Raw genomic sequence first — 22,629 nt, forward strand, 5'->3', positions numbered from 1 at the left:
GTGGTTGTCCCACCCTAGAGGTGCTCATGGACAGGCTGGATGGGGCCCTGGGCACCCTGAGCTGGTGGGTGGCAACCAGCACACAGCAGGGGCTTGGAACTGGATGATCTTTAAGATCCTCTCCAAACCACTCATTTTATGTTTCTATGATTTTTCAGTAGGAGTACGTGGCATTTTCTCACAGGCAAAATTGCTGTGAGCACACAAACGTATATGGAAACAATTGGAAATGGCAGACGTTGACAACTTTCTGGCTTAAAAGGACACTTAAAAATGAAAATTTCAAATATTTTATTACAGAAGTGCTAAAAATTTCCTGGGGATGAGTAGAGGGTTAGTGAAAATTCATCAAACACAGTTTGTAAACTTTTGTCCTCAGAAACCACATTTTCTTTCCATAAATGAATAAGTGAACTGATAGGAAAAAAAAAAAAACGAACCTGAGGCATTCTGTGAGACTTTGGCCTCTGCAATTCCTGCAGCAGGAAATCCCAGTTTGTGCAGGAGTGGAGGAAGCGCCCAAGCGGAGGAGGGTCTTGCCCTGCTCTATGCTATGGCTCCCACTAATGGCAGCAAGGGAAAGCTCATTCAGCCCAGACAGAAGGAAGAGCAGAAAAAAAAAACAACTTAGAAAATGTTCTTCTCTTTGTCCTTAATGGTGGGCTCCCCTCTTGGGAGTATGCATCAGGGATCAGGAGGGTCTTGCTTGCCATGGGTCAGCACTAGCAGGTTGTTTGTTGCTGAGGAAAGCTTCATCCCCATTGCATAGGATATTTCTGATGCAAGGAGGTGGGAAAGTCCAAAACTCTCAGGTGAGAACCACGAACTGTGGGAGCAGATGGGCAAACACGTTTGTTTGACATCTCGGTGCCAAGCACGGCAGAGATTATCTAAACAGCTGGGCAATTTTCTGCTTGTGATGCTGCAGAGCTCCCTCACCACCATTGGGCACTGGGGCCAGGTGCAGGCTGTCCTTGGTCCCACTCCTAAACCTCAGACACATTTCTATGATGCCTCCAACTCAAGGAATAAACATGAGAGGATTACAGTTAGTCAGATAAGCATGTCTTTATTTAACTGTGACATCAAAAATTAAGCTTGCAGTTCTTAAGAGATAGAGCTTTCAGTCTAATACAAAGATTATTTAGGGCATTTTTTTTTTTCATTTTAATTAAATCCTGTTGATTTTATTTGACATTTGATTTCAAGAGAAGAGTTGGCATTTCTCTCCTTCACTGTCCTTCGTGATTTCACATGTAATTTCTTTCAGCCAAAAGGATACTACGCTCCTCCTGTATTTTAGCTTCTCTGTGGGTCATCCTATATGGATAAGCCACGTGTCAGCCACTTAAACACTTCCTTCTGGGTTTCTCTACAGCAAGATGGTGCTGCGATGCACTTTGTACCCAGTGGATGAATTACCTCCTCTGCTCTGGTTTCCCACCAGCACAGCACATCCCCACGCTGGTGGCACTGGGGGAGGTGGAAGGGTAGAGTTCCCTCATATGAGAGCAGCTTGCAGGACCATGGTGGCTTGTCCTTCTTGTGGTGCACTTTGGGTTCAACACCAACATGCATAACTGCAGAGTCCAGGAAGGAACTTAAACAACCACTCCGTGTGTTCAGCAGGAGATTAAGTTCTTCAGAGGCTGGATCTGATGTGCCAAAGCATAAGAGATCTAAAAAAGGATGCTGTGCTATATAGAAGAAATTACACAAACTGATCAAGTCTGAAAATAAGGATCAGAGAAGCCAGAAAACACATCCATTGATATCTGCTGGGAAACAGCCTGGTGTCTTCTGAATTCCCCTCTCACTCCTCACTGAAGCTGGAAAGCACCCAGTGAATGAGGCAGGAAATTTGAGGAGGAGAAAGAAGACACGATGAAGGCAGCTGAATGGTGTCCTGGGGAACTGGCTCCTATCTCTGTCCCTGCTGAAGAGTTTCCCTGAGATACTGCCAAGTCATCCAAACCATACATCGAAAGCTTTGTCTCAGTAATTGTGTGGGTTTTATTTTCTGAATGCATAAATTAATGCCCCCAAGTTCTGAGTCACAAAACTGCTGAGCACTCATTGCTGTGAAAGAAAACAAGGGCACTGTCCTTCCGGCACATAAAGTGCTAGAGAATGTGAAGTGTTCTGAAAAATCAGGTCATTAGGCATGCAAATTGGGTCATCAAAATTAGTGGATCTTTTTGACATTAATCTCTTTAGACTTCTTCCTGGGAAAAACAGGGAGATCCCATACCCTACAGGAGAGTTGTGAACTAAATTAATTTAATGTTTGTTTCCCCACCAGCTCCCGCTCCATCTGATGCTGATGCCATTTGCATGTCAGGCAGGCTGTTGCCTTTGCTTCCTTGCTCACTGCAGTCACCGAGGACATGGTGTGGAGGTGCTGACTGTCACTGCACTGCTGTGGAGCATGAGCAGTCCTGGAGATGGGGAGCTCTGCCCTGCAGGGCAGGGGCCGGGCACCATCAGCTGCCCAGCACTAGCATTTTTAGCTCCCAGATTCTCCAGTGTGGTCATATTTGAACCTTTGTTCACATGTTCAGAATATCGTGAAGGCCAGGATGACCTCCCCACTGCCACACTTTGCTCCAATCCATAGAGCTTTCCAACAGCAAAGGCAACCTCTGGATGCACCTGCCTGTCAAGGTGGTTCTGCCAACTCCACTTCCATTTAGACAAGCCCGAGTCTATTATCCCCAAAGTAAAACACTAAAACTCATCCCACAGCTGTTTAAAGTAAGCAGTTCTCAGAACAAAGAGGTTATTCAGCTTGAAACGACTTAATGCTTATGGAGGAACGCTCGCAGCTCAGCTCTCCAGCATCTGCGGGCCGTCGCGGTGGCTGCTCAGCCCGCCGCCCCGAATCCTGCTGCAGGGTGGGACCTCTCAAAACTGCTGGGCTTCCATCGCCCAAGGCTTTGTCAAGGGATTCGGGGAGGGAGGTATAGCTGCGTCTGAAGCCACGGTGTTCATCAGGGAGGACTTATTTCAATATGTTGTTGAAGCTATCTGATGTCAGGTTATGTGTCTCAGGGGGACAAGCGTTTCTTGTAGTTTGTTATGCCATCTGTTAAGAAATGCAGCCACTTGTCTCTCTGCTACACGACCACAGATGGGGAGTTTTCCCCCTGCGTGCATGACTGTCAATATATGCCAAAGCCTTGTTATCTGGAACCAGGTGGAATCACCACCAAAACGAGAGCGCCCTGTGAGAAGGGTGCTGCAGGGGTGCTCCCGAATACTGGGGCTCACAGCTCACAACACGCAGGTGAGCTTCATGAACAAAGCCAGCCAACCAGCCTGGGCCAAGTGTGTCTATGAGGCCCTCAGCCTATCCCTGACTTCCTTCTGCTCGCATGACTCCAGGAAAGGGGCTCTAGGAGAAGATCATGCACCTCCAGAAGAGAACATGCAACATGGTGTGCAACCTTGCTGGTTGGCTTTGGGTTTGACTCCTGGGACTCGTCAGCATTTATTCCCAAATAACCACCAGACAGATTGGCAGTGGCAAGCTCGGATTTAGGGAAAAACTAATTGTAACTCCTGTTTCCGTGGAGATGCTGCAGCTCTCAGTAAAGTCTTGGTGTGTGCTTAACTAAATATCGTTTCCAGGTCTCCATTCTGCTGCCTGACCCACTGAGTCCTGTAGGGAAATAAACAAACACAGTGGGAACAGAAAGTCCCCCTATGGCCATGAGCAGCTATTGACTTAAGCATCAATAGTGCTCCTTCTCCAGGGTTGATTATCACACCTTTTAATATTGAGCTCACGCTTTTCCAATGCAACTGGATCCATTCCTGAGTCTGTAGGCAGCAGGTTTTGAAGGAGAGTTTTACAGAAGGGGGACTGTACCTGAAAGTTTTATTGAAAACTGGAAGTTTCACAGAAAAGGGACTTTCATTAGGAATGAACGTCTTATAGAAACAGGAGTGGAAAGCCAACCTGTTGTGGTCACCCTGTTTGCTAATCTCTTTGGAGCAGGTATTTCACCCAAAAAGAATAGGAACTGCTACCAAATTTATTTTCACTGGAAAGCTGGTCACTCTACTCCCACTGCGTGACACTCAATACATGGGCTGCAGCACTGGCAGTGCTGATGTCCTTGGGGAAGGCCCAGGTCAGCAGCTGAGCTCCTTTGCCTGGAAAAACTTTGATGCTGGTGGTCATGCTAGAAAACTGTGGTCATGTCTAAAAACAGAGCAAAGAGAGAACTTTTTTTCCTTTCTTTTCTTTTTTTTCTTTTCCAGCAATATTAGACATATCTTTCCTCTCCGCTCCCAGCCCAGCTTCCAAGGTCTGGTCTAGGATGATGATCTGGGATGGGAGCTCCTGGAGGTACCAAGACTTAGATTCTATGATTGGGGTTGAAAGGGACCTCAAAGTCCACCCAGATCCAATCCCCTGCCATTGGCAGGGACACCTCCCACCAGACCACATTGCCCAAAGTCCCATCCAGCCTGGTCCTGAGCACCTCCAGGGATGGGGCATCCACAGCTTCTCTGGGCAGCCTCTTCCTGTGCCTCATCATCCTCAAAGGAAAGAATTTCTTCCTTATATTTAATCTAAATCTCTATATTTTGGCTTAAAGACATTACTCCTTCTTCTATCAATACATGCCCTTGTAAAAGGTTTCCATCTTTCTTATAAGCCCTCTTTATGTATTGAAAGGCTGCAGTAAGGTATGCAAAAAGTTTTTTTTACCAAGCGATGCAACCAAATGAAAAAGTTAAAACACTTGAACACTGCAACTAATAGAAAGGATGTTTTAATTTACAGATAACTCCCTTATTTTTACTATAATTTAAATTTGCACAAACACGTGAAAAATACAAGTCACAAAAAAAATTTCAAAAGGAACAGATATCTTAAAGCAACCATATATTCCTTGTAGGCATGCAGAACTGCCCTCATGGATGCATGCTCCGGGATGGGAAATGAAGAGAGGCCAGTATAGAAAGGAGAGGGAATAGAAGTTAGAGAAAAACCCCCTGGCTTTCCATCTTGAAAAATCATGATTTTTAAGAGAAATTATAATTTTGTTTTACTAAACATATAATTAAAAAACAGGATCACCCAATAGTAGAGGTTGAAAGGGACCTCTGGAGATCATTCAGTCCAACCCCTTGCTAAAGTAGATTCCCAACAGTAAGTTGCACAGGAACGTGTCCAGTACTCCAAACGTGGCCTCACCAGGGCAGAGCAGAGAGGAAGAATCACCTCCCTCATCCTGCTGATCACACTCTTTTCAAAGTGCCCCAGGATACCATTGGCCTTCTCAGCCACAAGGACACACTGCTGGCTCATGGCCAACCTGCTGTCCGCCAAGACACCCAAGTCCTTCTCTGCAGAGCTCCTCTCCCATAGGTCAGCCCCTCATTTGTACTGAGGTACGTGGTTATTCCTCCCCAGGTGTAAGACTCTGCACTTGCTCTTGTTGAACCTTGTAAGGTTCCTCTCTGCCTAACTCTCCAGCTTGTCCAGGTCAAGGACAACTAAATGGGCCAGCTACAACTCATGATCTATTCAATTTTTTAGGCAAATGACCAGTAACACAGCAACTTTGCACATTGATCCCTAGGATACAGCACTGCCCTGTGCCTGTCAGGAGGACGAGGGATTAGCTCTGGTGCTGAGGAGCTGACACAAGACCTGCTGCTGCCAGATACAGACCTATTTATGGCTGCAGCTATAAAAACACACTGAAAGCAAATTTGTAAGAAAGATGCTCTAATGAAGATGTATAGAAGGGCTGTAATGCCACGCAGCCTCCTGATAACTCAGGCCCTGATCCTGCAAATTAAACTAAGCGGTGAAGTTAATCAGATGCATAAGCGTTTGCAACATCAGTGTTTTTTTCCTTCCCCAAATGAGCTAAATTCAAAAAGGCTCGGTTCAAATTACACAAAGATATTAGGCACGTCGGTTCTTTCCGTGAGCTGCTTTATTCATGCAGGGCGTACAGTGCGGAGCAGCATGCCTGGCATGGTTAGTGATGCATGAATCTGAAGGGAAAAAATTCCCTTTGCATTCTATTCACAGCCAACTTTCAAAACAACCCAGGCTGCTGCCTCAGCAGCCAAATGGGCAATTTTCCAAGCCGAAAAGTCAGCAACAAACCAAAGTGTTAATGCAGCTTTGTTCTCCCTTCAAGCTGGCTGTGTACCCTCGGAGCGCTCCCTTGGATAATTCTTTCTCCTCTGCTTCTTCTACCTGGCACTCTCTTCCATTCCAAGAGCAAGACCATGATGGTGCATTTCCTTGCTTTCCACCCAGAAGGAAGAGGTGAAAAGCTTGGGTGAGACCTTTCTCACCCATCGCTTGGGTGGCAATGGCTTCAGATAGCAGCAGATTTGAAGAGAGGACAAACAAACACCTGGGCAGCACCTATGGGGTGTTCTGCTGCTTTCCCTGCAGTAGAACACAGGGGATATTGGGATGAGATGGTTATGCCAGGACTGCAATGCGGGGAAAAATCTTTTAGGAAAAAAATGCCTTTATTCAAGCAAAAATACAATACCTAGGGGAAAAAGGGATACAAAAAGAACAAGGGGACAAAAGAATCTTGTTTTTGTCTACCATTTCCATTTAAATGAAAATATTATCACTTTTTAATTAATTTACAATTATTCTCAATATGTATCCTTTCCATTTAATGGAGGTCTTTGAAGATCAATTTCATATTCAAGCATTCCAGCAGCTTCTTTGGCTATCCTTCCCAACTAGCAGCCACTTCCATCACACACCATGGCTATACTTGGGTCTTCACAGTCAGTCTGTGCTATGATTATAGCACTCTTAGTCAACAAGAATGCCTATAAATGCATAGCCTGAATTTAAGGGAAACCCCACAAAGTTGGTGGCTGTCTGTGAACTCTCATTTCCCAGCATAAGATCTCAACTTGTCTTTGAATCTTGGCCCTGTAGCAACTGTGAAACAGGGCAGCATTAAGTGCACAGATATTGCTCCCATTCCCCCAGCCACAAATCTCTGGAAAAGGTTAGAGTAAATATAACTATTCTCGTTCCCTTGGTTAGTCTTGCTTTGCATACTTTTTTGTCATTTTTGGGGGTAAATATGTGCTAGATGGGCTAGATGAGCCAGCACATAACTTCTCTAATGGCTGTAGGACCAATAAACAGCTTGTCAAAACTGCAGAGGTTTGGAAGCACTGCAAATAGGCAAATAGAAAATAAAAATAAATGCCATCAATATAGTGATGCTTTTAAGTTTTCTCCAGTTTTCCCTGCACTGTTTGCAATAATCAGAAAAATATGAAATAGCGACAGAATGTCAAGAAGCAAAGCAAACAGGAAAGGGAAAAGATAATCCCCAATATCTCATGTTATTTCCTATCAGGCAAAAGGAGATGAAGTGAATATTAAAATTGTTTAAGAAGTAAACAGAAAAAAAACAAAAAACAGTAAGAATGAGTAGGAGAACAAAATACTGCTCTGTTCTAAACTTGCAAGAGAAAATCTGCTATTTTTTCTTTTTAATCCATTAAAAATGAATCAAATAAACTCCATGACATCATGAGGTCACCTCTTCACGTTGGCCTGACCACTGCACATCACAGCACTGGATGCAGAGATGGGGTAAAGGAAGAGGTGTTCCTGGGGTGCATTGTGCTAAGCCTATTGGGGCTGCATAGCAGCTCGGGGTGCTGCAGGAGCTATAGCAACGCTTGGGGTGACTTCTGGCAGCCACAGCAGCTATTTTTCCCAAAAATGCCAAGACAGAACTGTTGTGCTCCCCTAAGCTCGTGGAGGCCCCAGCCAAGGCCTGGCACAGCCATACTTCCGCATCTTTGGGGCTGGAGCTCCCACACTCAGGGCTCAGACACCCACACAAGTGTTTTGCATCCACAAGAACAGGACCATGTCTGTTGGATTGCCCTTTTCTTGCAATAACAATTGTTGCATATACACCAGCTCTTCATGACAACAGCTGGGCCAAGGCCAACTTATGACATAGGGTTCTTTCTCCAGCAGAGCCTGCTTTCGACCAGGAATGTTTCATGGTAGAGCTTCCCTAGCTTGATGCAGAAGACCCATTTTGCTAAACGTAGGCACTAAGCAGCACTGTCAGCCTTTGTTCACAGCACAATCAGCATGCTCCAAAAGAACTAGAGATGCCAGTGTACTTCTATTGATTTTGGAAAGCATAGCCTCGGAAAGCAGGAGCTTGTGCTATCGGTGACTGAGACACTTACTCTTCAGTTGATTCATATTGACAATTTGAATATATAGGCCCAGAATGTTGAATGCAAAGGAGGTTGTCAGTAGCAGTCATGAACCTTAGACCAGATCCTGCTGGCAGCATAGCAATGGCCTCCCTAAATGGGTTAAAGATCACCCAGTTCCAAGCCCTTGCTGTGGGAAGGTTTCCATCCATCAGCTCAAACTGCCCAGGGCCCATCCTTGAGCACCTCCAGGGATGGGGAATCCAAAAGAATGTTCAGAATTGTTCTGATTTCACCCAAATCAAGAATAAGTTTTTGCTTAAAAGACCTATATCACACTATCATTCGCCTTACGCTTTCTTGCCTAAATCTCTTACGGTGGTTATTTTTCAGCTTCACTTTCCATAGGCCTCCAAGACCAGAAAGGACTGTGACAATTATTTTGTCTCATTTCATACATTAAATAGTCAACAGATTTTCACCAAGTCCTTTACTGAGTCTCACTGAGCTAAGAAACATCATTAACCAAATAGTCTGCTTCTAGTTAAACAACTTCCACTGGTGAGGAAGCCACCATACTGATAGTTATAAGCAAATTAATTTGTTTACGTGCAAACATATCTGGTTTTGGGATTACAGAATTTACAGATTTTCCTGTAGGAATGACTAAGAACATCCAAACCAGGAAGGAATTGTAGGAGAAGCTTCTGTAGTTAACTGAAATAAGCAGATGGAATATAGATTGAAAGCCCATTTCAGATCTTGCACATTAAGTGACTGACACCCTGGAGTGAAGAAGTGGGCTCCCATTTGTTAATGATTGTTAATGACTGTTAATGACTGCAGATTGATCTGGATGGTCTGTTTGGCTGATCCTAGAATCAACACAATTTGGACAATTTGGAGAGGAATAGAGGAGCAAGGAAAGGTTTTGTCCACGTGATTTACTAGACTGAATCTAGTAATCTAGATTACTCAGTAATCTATTCCCTGGTACTAGAGACAGCTTGATCCATGAGAAATGCAAAGAAGCCAAAGCTATCCTTATTTAGGAAGTAAATCACAAGCAACTATGGGAAGGTAAGAGTGCTGACATACCAAAAATGAGCTGTGTCCTCTTTTCACAGGCATCTCCATGTTTGGAGAGAAGGACTCCAAGAGTCCAAGAGTACAGAACAACAGGACAGGCCACAAATCTGAAGCACATACTGATAAAACATTCTTCCCCTTTGGAAAGCAGGGGGATCCTCATTTCAGGATGTAAAATATCTTCCCTACCATCCGGCTTTAGGTGTCATATTGGTACCAAATTCTGAGAATGAATGAAACAAGCAATCTGCAGAGATAACTCCATAAGTGAAAGGAGATCACTGGCTCAATATGACTTGCACTTTGCTAGGAATAAATGCAACTGCTTTGCAGACCTAATTGCTAGCTACTTGTTCCATGAATATTCCACCTTTAGTATCTAGGAGATTGCTGCCCATGAATCCCTTGCCATTATGTGAATTAGACTTGAGGAGGACATCGCAATTACAATTCAGACCAGGCAACATTGTTTCCTCAAGCCGTTATTCCCATTCCGATCTTCCCTGCTTTGCCTTTCAGACTGTCATTTTGCTGGGACGGAGCTGTCTTACCCTGAGCTTGTGTAGTACCAAATGGATTAGGATGATTCTCTCAGTGAAGTCTGACACTGGAATGTTAAAAACAACAAAGAGAAAATTGGAAGTCTAATGTTAAGTGTCTAGCACTTCATTTTCCCCTACTTCTGAAGGAGAGCTGAAGATTTCGTCTCACCCATTGTGGCTTCCCATCACGGATGAGTCAAAGGATGCTACTTGATCCTGATCCCGTTGACCAAAAGGCCATGCAGTCAGAGCTGTTCACACCACTGGGATTGCCCAGGGCTATGAGTTGTGGCCGTTTGCCTCTAGCTCCTGGCTGCCACCCCTGTCTCCATATAGCACAGCACAAAGTCAGCATGCTGGATAGCTAGCACAGCTCAGTATAGCCTCCATAGATTTGTGGCCCTCATATGGATGACTTTAATCCTCCAGCGGCTCTTAACTCACTCTCTTTTCTCTTTAAGTCGATTAGAAAAATGTTGTGAGGTTGTTTTTGTTTTTAGGTCAAAAATAAAGCTTGTTCCATACCGTTAAAAGATATTTTAACTGTCTTGCAGCTCTTTAAAACAATTTTCAAGATATTTTTTGCATTTACGGTTAAAGTCTTCTTGTCGTGAGCTACTTTGTTTAAGCTTAGTTTCTTTGTTTAACTAAATCAGTAAACTATCAGTAAACTGATGTGTGACCAAACATAATGACTGCATTTTCACATCTGTAAAAACTTCAAAGGAGCCTGTTTGCTGCAGACTATAAAGCTGCCCTAGAATACTCACTGACTAACTCTACATCAGGAAACATATATATATTCATTAGTAGATTTTATTTATCTTCAAAACACTGCAGTAATTTGATTCTGAAAGAGCAAATCAAGTAGAAGTAAACAAAAAAAAAAAAAAAAAAAAAAAAGCCTCTGTATTCAGCCAAGGCTCTTCCACAGCTTCTCAAGCAATGATTAGTGTTACCACAGTTGTACTGAGTAGACATGGTTGTTAATTAAGACATATTGGTTTGTTCTGGTGCTCCCTGTCCTCAGCAGAAGAACTGTCAAGTTATTGTAGCCTGTACAAAAGTTTTCTCTGCATACAGTACAAATCCTCATTTTTTTTTAAATGAAAACTCACTTGAGGTCTTCACAGTCTCAAAGATCTCTGAAGAACAATAGCAGAATTCCTACTGACTGTAATCTGAACAAACTCGATTTTTAAATAGATTTGTTACAGACTTGAAAAGATTTTACTGTCCCTTCAATAGATAGGCACATAAACTACTTTAGGGTCCTTCTGGAACCAATAGCCAATAGTCTGCGCTCTGTGGAAAGAGTGTCGTCAGGAGACTCATCTTTGCCACAGAAAGAAAACGTAACCTCCTGGAGAAGAGGAATGATTAAACAGCACTGTATAAAACTGAGACTTATGGGACAGGAATTCAATTCTAATTTTTTATACAACTTTGGACAACCAAAGTTCTATGCTCACAGTGCAGCTTTGCTTAGGGACAGCCCATTGAGTATGGGAAACAGTCTGGCTCTGATAAATTAGGATACCTGGAGCTCATGTAGTTATGGCTAGGCTGTTTCTGCATCCTGAGCCAGCTGTAAATGAGTTCACCCTGGTATCCGTACACACTCATGAACACTATAACCCTAAGGATGTATCTACGTAGGACACACGTAGTAACACCTCCTATTTATTTCCATGGAAACTACAACAGATACAAAGAGCACAATAACACTGTATGATTGAGCACATTTCCAGCATGATTGCTACCATTAGCATTTTCACCAGTAATGAACAAGAGCCTGCATGCCATGCTCATGCGTAAATAGACCCAAAACATTGCAAGTAACCTCAAGTTTTGATTGTTCTTTGATTGATTGCTGCTTCACAGTTAGGACCAATATTGAATACTGAAAGCTCCAAATGAAGCTGTACACATTTGTGTCTACAAATAATACCAAACAATTTTGAAACTCAGACAGCTGGGCCATTCAGGGCCAGATGTAATCTTTGGCCTTTCCTCTTTGCTGGAACAGACGTAGCCACTGTATTCATCCCAACAGTCATTTGTTTTTTTAAATAACAATCTTATACAATCAGTATGAGATTTTGCTGACTGAATAAGTGGCCTGTGACAGTTCAAAATTTAAATGCTCCGTGAGAGTTTTGATGCCTAATAGACTGAAATTTCTATTTTATCTAAACCAAAACTTCAGTGAACTGTAAGAAGCCTCTTTGCAGCATAGGCAAACTTGATCCACAATTCAATGACGGACAGTAAACAAGGTATTTCTTCTGTTTCTTGAGCTACTTCTTCCAGCAGCTGCTCACACTAGAATTGCATACTGATGCTTCATCTTCACACTTTGACCATGACAGAGGTGTTAGAAGTAGGGACAGCCTCAAAGGTTAGGAGAAAGGCAGATCCAATTCTTGATAAGATTTTCCAGACGTAATGAAATACAGATGCAAGGGGCAATAACAAGAGTTGCAATATCCAGTACCTGTCAACTTCGCATAAAGCAAGTTTTGTAAGTGCTAAAGTAAGCCCAGCCACTTCAGCAGTGCTCAGCATTACTCTTCTGAGATAAACACAGATCACAGCAACTCTTCTACCCATTGCTTTCCAACAATGGGACTCCAAGCTTGACCTTCAAGGAGTCAACCAAAAGAGAAGGACAAGGATGGATTTGAATTTTATAAGCAGTTCTGTATTTCAGCACAGCTGCCAAAGAAATACAGTATTGTTTTACCACCTGCAAGAGTGCTGCAAGCTGGCCCAAAATGTTCAGCACATTGGTAACCTTGAACTGAGGTCATCACACGGAATTTAAAATTGCATCACACGTTTTACTAATGCGATGTGAAAGCTCACAAGAAACAGCCAGATTTGTCCTCTCTCATTTCAGAATGGCTTAATTAAGCAAAAACTTCCTCCATCTCAGGAGAGGGAGGGAACCAGTGTTCCTTCAGAAATGTTGCCACAAGAGGGATGCAGTAGAACAACAATGGCAGAGGCCTGAGTCCATCATCTCATGGAGTTCCTCCAGGACCCATTCAGGAGCTGCCTCCACCAAAGCATCAGTCAAAAGCTAGGGCCTGTACTGCCTGACAACACTGCTTTCTAAGGAGAAGACACCTAACGCTATTTCTTATCGGCTTTCACAACAAAGCATAACTGAGTCTTTGCCTCTGCATGTTGAGCTCTAGCCTTGTGCAGGGATGAAAATCTTCTTTTTGCAGGTGTAGATAAAAAGTTCTGTTCCAGTAAAGCATGTGTCACTTGCATTCTCTGATTAGGCACTGCTCTTCTAGTAGTCTGCTTCTTTCACACCTACATCTCTGCTTTTCTTTCTGCATTGGCTCTTTGGACTTTATAGAATCAGCCTGATGGACTGGCCATTTTCTGCAGAACTATTTCACTTGCAGCAGTGTTTTTCTCTTCAAATATTGTTTAAAGACAAAAGAACTTTTTCCTCATTATTTTCTCATATTATACAAGGTATTCTAACAGCTGGTGGAAGTTGAATACCATGTTAACAATGCATAATTTAGTAAATATATGCCCATACTGACACTGAAAGAAAACCTGAGAGTGCACAACCATACTGTGTGTTTTTATTATACTGTAAGTACAGTTTCAAACATAATAGGATTTATTCATAGCATATTTACTCCACTGAAGTGAGCATAAATATGTAAATGTCTAAGGCTTAGACTGGGAATTGCCTACTGCTGCTTTCAAGTCATGCAGCACTCTCTGCACTCTAAATGCAGGCTGACAGCAGAAAAGGCAGAACTGTACTTCCAAGGAAAGTATTACAGAAGGATCAAGCTTGCATATCATTACCTTACCCCTGAATTCTAATGCATAATGACAGTGGACACACAGCTGTAGCTTTCACACTACTGTAATGCAACAACTACGCAGAGAGAGAGAAAACAAACATTTCTGACTGGGGCAGCTCCTGCCAGAGTGTGATTTCAGGGAACAAAAATCTCTTTCTATATTTTACCATTCAAAGATATGAAGCAAAATAATTCTGTGTAGATAGACATATAATTCAAGGAGGTTGACTTTGTTCACTTGTTAGGAAAGGACGGAAGAGCAAAGTGCCCAACAGCAGCACTCAGATAACATCTTTTCTGAGTGAAATAAGCATGAGGTATGCAGTGGGAAAGTTATTCTGTTGAGGCCAGTGGATGCAGTGGATGCAGTACTGTTGGCTGCTCTGGAGTGTGAGCCATAGAGACCTGGATCGGGGGCTAGCAGGCATGGGAGGCTACACAAAGGTGTACAGAGGTGAGGGACCACGCACACAGCTTTCTCTGAGACGGGAAGCTCAACCACTTTTCAAAATTGCAACTAACTAAATAAAAAGACACAGTAGAAAAAATTGCTCACAAGGCAATTACTTTGGAGCAAGAAAGAATAATCCCAGCTCCGCAGCTGGGATTTCAGATCTAAGCAAATATCTGAGTAATCGTCTTTAGCTGTGTACACATTTTAATTCACACCTTTCCACTCGCTTATTGCTTCTGTACTAGATACTTCTAAAAAAGGGAATTGATTGCCCATAAAGGGTGTCAGATTGTCAACAATGGCAATGAAATCCCCTGGCTACTGAACAAACACGCTGGGAGCAGCACTACAAACTTCCACTCGCTACCTAGGCAATTTGCCTCTCGTGTAACCTGGAGGGTCTCATTATAACTGGAACTTGGTCCTGGCTTGAATTGCTCCAAGCACTTCTAATACAATCTGATCCCTTCAGACCCTGCTTTACTGCCCCTGCTCAAGCATGAAGAATTCAAGCTGGAACAGGTGCAGGGTGGGATGATTAATACAATCTGGGAACAGGGAGTCTTTCACAAGCAGAGCTGCCAACACTATCAATTTATGTGGTAGACAACTGCTTTGGGCAGTAACCCACCAAATTCCCAGTATCTGGCAGCTCTGATTCTTGGATGCTTGCAAATTCAGGAGAATTTCACAGAGCCTTCAGAAAGCAACTTGACATGGAATGAACAGGGGGGCTGATACGTCCCAGATCCCTGAAGTGTACGTAGTTAATGTGTGTTTGTCAGCTATGGACTCATAGAACTAGATGGTGGGATCTTGATTTACAAAGCATAGTAAAGTCTGACTGCTCTCGTGTGCACGCACTGGGATGGGAAGGAAAAGGGCTGAGAAGGAAGAAATGTCTCTTAGGCTAAAAGATTATGTCAGCAAATAAGCCCAAACAAGTATGGATTTGCCTAGGATACAGTCACCCTGTAAACAGAAGATATCACATGTTGCATCATGGCATTCCTGAAAGAGGGGGAGGTAACAGCCTCACTGCTTTAAAACAATCTTGAACATTTATGAAAGGATTACATAAAGAAGTGTCTGTAACATTAGGCATTAAATCTGCTAAGTCCAAAGATCCTGTCCTTTTTCATCCATGCAGTAGACTGTTGGTGCCTTTATATAAACCATATCTCTTTTCTCTGGCAATCTCTGTGTTCTTACTCATTAGGAATCAGCATTAGTATGATAACGTGTTTCCCATTGTATTTATCTTATTTAAATTGAGTGTTCTTTGCATTTCTTTATATGTTTTCTGCTTATTATGTCTTCAAATTACAAAGGTAAGGGACCAGAGATCTTGGCATCATTTAGCTTAGCTGACAGAATGATCATTGAAAGAATTGTCTTGAAATTAAAAGGCCCTATCCTCCATTTTCTTCTTTCATGTAACCTCTGTTTTTTTCCTAAACTTTATAACATAATCATAATCATAAACATAGCAGTGAATGAATCTCTTTTATGGCCATGGTATCATGGAGTCACAGGAAAATCTCATGTACATCAGAGGCTAAATTTCCAATTCAGCCCTGAATTGGAACTGGATACACTGTAAACAAAAACTATCCAAAAACTATTCATTTCATTCTGTGAAGGCAACAGCTAACATTTGTTCTTGCTCAAGCCTACCTTATAAAAGTCTATCTGAATCCTTCATATTATGCCATGAAGAAAAGACAACAACCTAGAACGTACAAAGAAGGTCTTTCCAATTAACGATTTAGAAACAGGGGAAGGCACCTTATATACCTTTTCCTTATCTTTCAGATAAAGACCTCCTGGGTAAGCTTAGTAAATCCTTATCTGTTAGATAAAGGACCACTATGACGGGCCTTATCGCTTAATTAAATCCTCGTACTAAGTACAATGAAGTCAATAATTTGTTATACAAGATAGCATTTCAAACTGTGCTTGCATTGGATAATGCATCTCTATCGGTTCCCTGTACCACAGCATGTTGTAATGGGTTGTGATCCATAGCCTACTCCTGGGCAGCAAGGAACTCATTATAAAAAGGTGCCAAGCTTAGGTTGGACAGGCTGTGATAAATAAATCTTTGGGATTGACTAGATAAACTAAAGCCTCAGGATGAAACTGATTTGAAATGTAGAGGCTAATTCTGTCCATCTTTCTTCTGAGGAAAATAGCTGAATGTGAAAGATCTGTGAATTTTGGCCCAAATAAAATACCGATGCAATAGATCACTAAAATGAAAATCTATAATTGAATTTAATTGTGAAGGTATGAGATATCGTGAAGTTCATGGAGCAAACCCAGTTACAAGAAAAGCACATGAAAAGGTCTAAGTCCTGACCACAATTTCACTTATTCACATTCATGTCGCTCAGTACATTTACATCCACGTGTATCAGGGTGAAAAAGGAAACTGGCCAGTAATAACAACTATCACAAAGTATCATGCTAGCAAGGTCTTGAATACTAAATGAAGTCCAAATTTCCAAATAGACAAATGTATTTTCAAAAAGAACTCTAATACACATATTGTTTCATTTCACTAATTGGCCATAGCGACAACATGCCATAGCGAACTGTTTCTGAGTTTTATTAGCAACAACTATTTTGAATATATGGATATTTTATGGATATATGGATAATCCATAAAATGAAGTGCCTTTATCTATGCATCTCTGAAGAAGTCCACTATAGCCTAAAACTTATTATGCACTAAGCCAGCAAGACAAAAGTGATTTGATTCTGCAATATGCACTGAAGCTCAGCAAGTCAGGAGTCTTTTTCTGGGGAATGAGGCAAACTTGAGACCTGAAACCTGCTGCTGTGTTTAGTGTTGCTCATCCCCATCAAAATATAGACAGTATAGCTGGGACTTTTTCCCCTTCACTTATAGAGAGACAAATCTCTCATAACTCAGATTCATCATTTAGCCCATACAGGCAAACTGAATAGGATAACACAGCCAGCTGAGATTAGGCATCTAACTTGTGGACAGATAAAGCTACAGAACATTTCGTCTTCCCTTAGGAGGAACTCCTAAGGATTGTTTGATGGTGCAGCTCAAGCAGTACTATGACAGTGATGTCTTTCCATGAATGATGGGACACTGAAATTCTTGGGTGCTCAGTAAAACAAAGATCTAGATGTGGATCTTGTTCATACTGAAGATGATGACAGTTTTGAAGTGTGTTTTTTTTTGTTTATTTATACCAATTATATGCTCAATGTTAAGCTCCTGGCCACAAGGATAACTGGCTACTGAGATAAGTAGATGTGATCATAAAACTGCTCTGGATTATGCCAGACAAAATTGACCCTGTTAGGGCTATTCTATAAACTTAGCATCTCAAGGCATCTGGAGGGTTCACTGCAATTACATCCACAGTTTCATAAAGCTGAAGGTAACAAAAACTGCTTCTAGGAACCACTGGTATCAAGGCCAGTCTATATACACTGTGAGTTGCTGGGGTGGTGTGCAGGAGGGCTTGGATTTCACAGCTGGATACTTCTAGCAAATTGCACTCTTTTCTATGTATAGTCCCTAAGGATTTCTCCTTAAATGCATAGATCCAGCTCTTGTATGTCTGGCAAACTCCTCCTGTATGCTTGCCAAGTTTTAAAGGGCAAAGAATCAACAGCTGATAGTTTATGCCAGGAACCAGCAATGATCCAAATTCATCCCTTGTGTAATTCTGGAAAAGCCAGTAGAGTTCCAGGGAAGAAGTTGTTGGCTTAACAAAGTAAATTTTCCCTGACATTTGAGGAATACAGAGTATCAATTAAAGTAGAGCTAATTATTGCTACTATTATTTGCATTGCATTGGTTCCCAGAGGCCCTTAATGGGATTATAGCCTTCTGGTATGAGGAGTTTTTAGGAATGTAAGCTGTGATCGGGAAGTTAATGTATGACAGCTAATATTTGCTATCTGTGTAGAAAGCCTCCAAGTTTGGAAGGGCTCCACAGAGCACAGGGCTTTGCTCATGGGAATGAGTCACAAGAGACTGAGCCTCTAACGCTTCTTGTGCTGCTTTGAGGTTTGCCTGAAGTCATCATATATCTCATTACTCTGTAAAGTATGATACAGGCCAGCTTGTGTCCAAAGGAAGAAAGTCCATCCTCAAACTCAGCACTCAGGCAAGGCCGGTAATCATAGAATCATAGAACATGCCGAGTTGGAAGGGACCAATAACAATCAATGAGTTCAACCCCTGGCTCCACATAGAATCACCCCAAAATCAGATAATCTGATTGATAGCATTGTCCAAATGCTAATTCTGGCAGCCTGGAGCTGTGCCCACTGCCCTGAGGAGCCTGTTCCATGCCTGCTCCATGCCCACCACCCTCTGATAAAGAACCTCTTCTGATAACCAACCTGAACATCCCCAGTGCTTTATATTGTATCCTCATTAAGAAACCTCCAGAAACACTTCTAACTTTCACTTGTTCTGACGAGTCATTCATGGGATACAGCTTCCTTTGCCTAAGACACACTACACACTTCCACTCTATTTCCACGGAGTCGTTCATAAGGACTGCCTTACATGTGTTAGCTTCACTTGGCTTCAACTGCTGCCTCTAACGCCAGTCAGTTTCTATGTGCAGCCCTTTGTTCTGCAAAGTCCACAGGACTTCCAGGGTCCAGACTGAAAAAATACTCAAATAAAATCCTGTAATATATTTCACATCTGGGTTCCTCTGTAGTTTCTTGACTACTTTTGTCCAGATCACTAAAAATATTGCAAATGCTGGGGTCTAGAGCAGTACCCGGAATCAAAGCTACAGCTGGAACCTCCTCCTGCAGCCGCAGATGTCCAACTCCCCTTTCTCTTTTGATTCCCAGAAAATCAGCCAAGGGACACACGTTACACAAATGTCACGCTGAGTTAAATTGGTGACTGCACTTCTTGTATATCTGCAGGCCACTATTGCTTCATTCCCCTTAGCCTTGCTCAGTGATTACTGCTATGCCGCCTAGACTGTAATGTATATTCTTCAGCCTGGGCTAGTGCTGGTGATAATTTATGTTTTGTACTCTGCTTCACTGTACAGTGCATTCAATCTGCTGAGATTTTGATCTTTGGGGGCTGACTAGCTTTCTAGAGTCTTCACACAACACACATTAATAATACACTTGAGAGGCATACTGCTTGTTAGGACTGTTTCTCAGCACACAAAGGTGCCCATTCTCCACACAGCAGCTGTTTCAGTGGTCCTTGGGTCATGTTGCTCTGAAGAAATCATAATAACCGAAATAAGATTCATCAAGTAGGTTGCAGACAACAAGGTAGATAAGTTGCACCAAATGGATAAATAAATAACAAGCACAGGGAATGGAAACAGTGAAAATGACAGTGATAACAACAGATGATCTACACAAACAGGTTCCGAAGTTCTGAAGCTATGGTTAGATTGGAGATATGTTTTCTATTCAAATATCTTCTATTCAAAATTAATCACATTTTTTATCATATTTCCATTGTTTTAATTCTCATGCTATTCTCATTCATGAAGACATCTACTTGTTTTCAAAGTTCTCCTTATTTCCTCTTCTGCCTTTGCACTCACGTGGAATATGTTCAAAGGAAAAACATATTTCATCTGTGTATATCTTTTAAGAGGCACTGCAGCCTCTGAGGACTGCTGCCTTTATCAACAAGCCCAAAGGCACCTATAATAGAGTGAATTCATTTTCACACACCTCATTTGTATCCTTTAAATCATGAATACCCAACTTTTTGTCTTGCCTGGGCCACACTGAATGAAAAGAAATTGTCTTGGGCTGCATAGGAAATGTATAATATAGTTAATAAATATAAGTAACAAAACTTCTTTTATTCCTTTATCATGCTGAGTGGAACTGGAATGAAAGCTTATGAAGAGACTACTGAGGTACAAGAGAAACCAAAAAGATATTTTCTGTAAGGAGTTAGCAGCCACTTACTGTTGATAATACTATTCTTGCCTTCTTTACAGGGAGCGTTTAGTGGAATTAAGCTTGGAATTCTGCTTTATTGGATATCTGAACTATGGCTTTCAACCATTTCAGTCTACAAGAAAAAATAACAATCTGAGCAAAAAAAGCCTACCTAATTAGATTAAAAAATAGTTTAGCAGTATTCTGCCCAGTTTACAGAGGGAAACGTGTTACAACAGACGGAAGGTAAGCTGCCCCAGTAATGCAGCAAGCCAGAGCAGAGCCAGGGTTAAAGGCATATGGAGTTCTTGCTCAGTTGTTTACTTAATCCCATTGTAAAACAAGCTGTAGGATTCCCAATCACAAACTGGAAGACATGCTGACAAGTACATTTTTTTGTAGAACTTTCAGAATTATTTAATAAGCTGGTGATTGGTTCAGATTGAGACATTTTAATTCATGGGTTTAAAACTTCCTGAAGCTGGCAATTCTGTTAATCTCTTATTTACAGAAAGAACTTGGGCATACTCGCATTTTACAGCACAGGTTAGCTAGAACTGAGTGGAAGTAATTTTTATTGAGAATCCAGAGCAGTTACGGTACCTGGAATTTGAAAACTCACAGAAAGGAAACAGAACTCCCCTGAGTGAAGGTGAGTACAGACACTACACTTGTTTCTGTCATCGTAGTTTGGGTCCCTGTTCCAGACCTGCTTAAGTTTAGGCATTCAGAAGCAGCCATTTTCTTTGTACCAGAATTATACAAAATGATTGAAGAGTCTATATACTAACAAACAGATTAAGAGTAAACTATTCTTTTACTCCTCTTTGGTATTGAATAGGTGTGTTAAGCATATGCAAGGAAATACATGCTAACTTGATTTGCATTTGGATTGATAGTCACAAAAATCGCTACTAAAATAAGCACAAATATAGAATATTGAATGCCTCTCAAGTATACTTCTATATATCTGAATGCCACTCAGATGTTCACTGTACCTACTGTTTACATTTAATACTTCATTTCCCACCCTCAGCCAGAAAGAACACAGAGATTTCTGTCAAGAGCTGTGAAACGTAACAACCTGCTGCTGAGACTGACTGATTCTCACCCCACATTTTTTTCCTGCAGTCTTTAAAGGGATCACAGAACTCCCAGGAAATCCTTTTGTGTTGCAAAACAGTTACCCAAAAGAAAGATGGATACCAAGATGTGATGGCTGAAATCCCAGCCCCACAGGAATTGTCACATTTTTAACCACTGATAGTAGTAGGATTCACATTTTACCTTCTACCTCCATGTGAGGCAATCAGAGCTGGGCAGATGGACTATGTATTAAGTAACGAGCGCTGACCTACTGGTGGTGTGTTTCCAAAATTAAAATAGGAATTTGTGAGTGTACAGAAGTCTATCAAGAACAAATCTCTAGCTGTACAGCTGTGAAGCAAAGCTAAAAAATGAGACCAAATGCAATGCAGGGATGAGTCTTCAGGGAGCCTGGAGCAAAGTGACATGAGAACTTCCCTATTCTCTTAGCGTGGCTTTAATCAGATAATGTTGATAATTTAAATATTAACATTGTTAATTATTTCCATGAGGACTTGTCCACTTGGGAAAGTTTTGCTTGTTACTTGAACTAGTCTTGCTATATAAGGCTCCACAGTATTCCTTTAGTTCAGGTCGGGCTTTACAAATAGTATAAACTAAGTTTGCTGTATATCAAGGCACATTTCTATACTCCTTAACTAGGTCTGTTCAGAATGCCACAAGCCCTGTTCTCCCATTGGAAGGAAAGCTAATATGGGTTGGCTTTCACAAGTTAGTGTTTCTGTGACATCAGTGACCTGATCTGCCCTGTGGTCACAGTCATTCGGTCCTCTGAAAAGGAGGAGTGTATTACTGAGCTAGGAGGGAAATGCCTAGAGAAACGAGCGGTGGAAAAGGACCTTTATCCTGCAGGGAAATTGGATCTAGAGTACTATGTCACACTGGATATTTGGGGAGGTATTGGAATAGGCTGCCTCGGGAGGTGGTGGAACGCTGGGATACCGCTCTCAGCCATAAGGGTTGCGTGGTGCGGTGTGGAGCAGGAAGACGAACTCGAAGAACACTGAGGAAGGTGCGCTCACGCTGCAAGCGATTCCACGACCTTCCGAACGAGCATCAACGCAACGCCAAGCAACAGCAACCCCAACGCGGACACTACGCATGCGCCCTCCCGCCCCTCAGCCGCGCGCAGCTCAACCCGCTCCACCTCCCGCACATGCGCACTCTCGCCTCCCTCGCCCAGCCATCTAAACCTCAGGCTGAGAGCACTGCGCGTGCGCAGCGGATGCCATCCGCGGCTCTCGTTGACCAACCAGCGGCGCCTGTCGCCCTCCCTCCACGAGAGGGAGGGACTGGTCCTCCGCCATCCCATCATGCAACGCGAGGGCGGCGGCGGCGACAGCGACGGCGGTGGCGGCCGCCATGTTGTGGTAGTTTGTTGTTCGCCGGTGGTGGCTGCGCTCCGAGGGGCCGCCGCCGGGCGCTGAATTCGGGCCCTTTCCCGTTCTCTCCTCTC

At 42.5% G+C, this 22,629-nt stretch overlaps 1 protein-coding gene across 1 annotated transcript in view; it reads left to right on the forward strand.

Moving 5' to 3' along the window:
• The first annotated feature begins 21,981 nt into the window (after positions 1 to 21,981).
• The window catches only part of RBM33 (RNA binding motif protein 33), a 94,408-nt gene continuing 93,760 nt past the window's right edge, over positions 21,982 to 22,629 (forward strand). Inside the window, exon 1 of the mRNA XM_031554017.1 lies at positions 21,982 to 22,543. Within this exon, the coding sequence (XP_031409877.1) occupies positions 21,982 to 22,543 (562 nt within the window). The remainder of the gene's footprint in view (positions 22,544 to 22,629) is intronic.

This window comes from Meleagris gallopavo, chromosome 6 (genome assembly GCF_000146605.3).
Source record: "Meleagris gallopavo isolate NT-WF06-2002-E0010 breed Aviagen turkey brand Nicholas breeding stock chromosome 6, Turkey_5.1, whole genome shotgun sequence".
NCBI classification, from domain to species: Eukaryota; Metazoa; Chordata; class Aves; order Galliformes; family Phasianidae; genus Meleagris; species Meleagris gallopavo.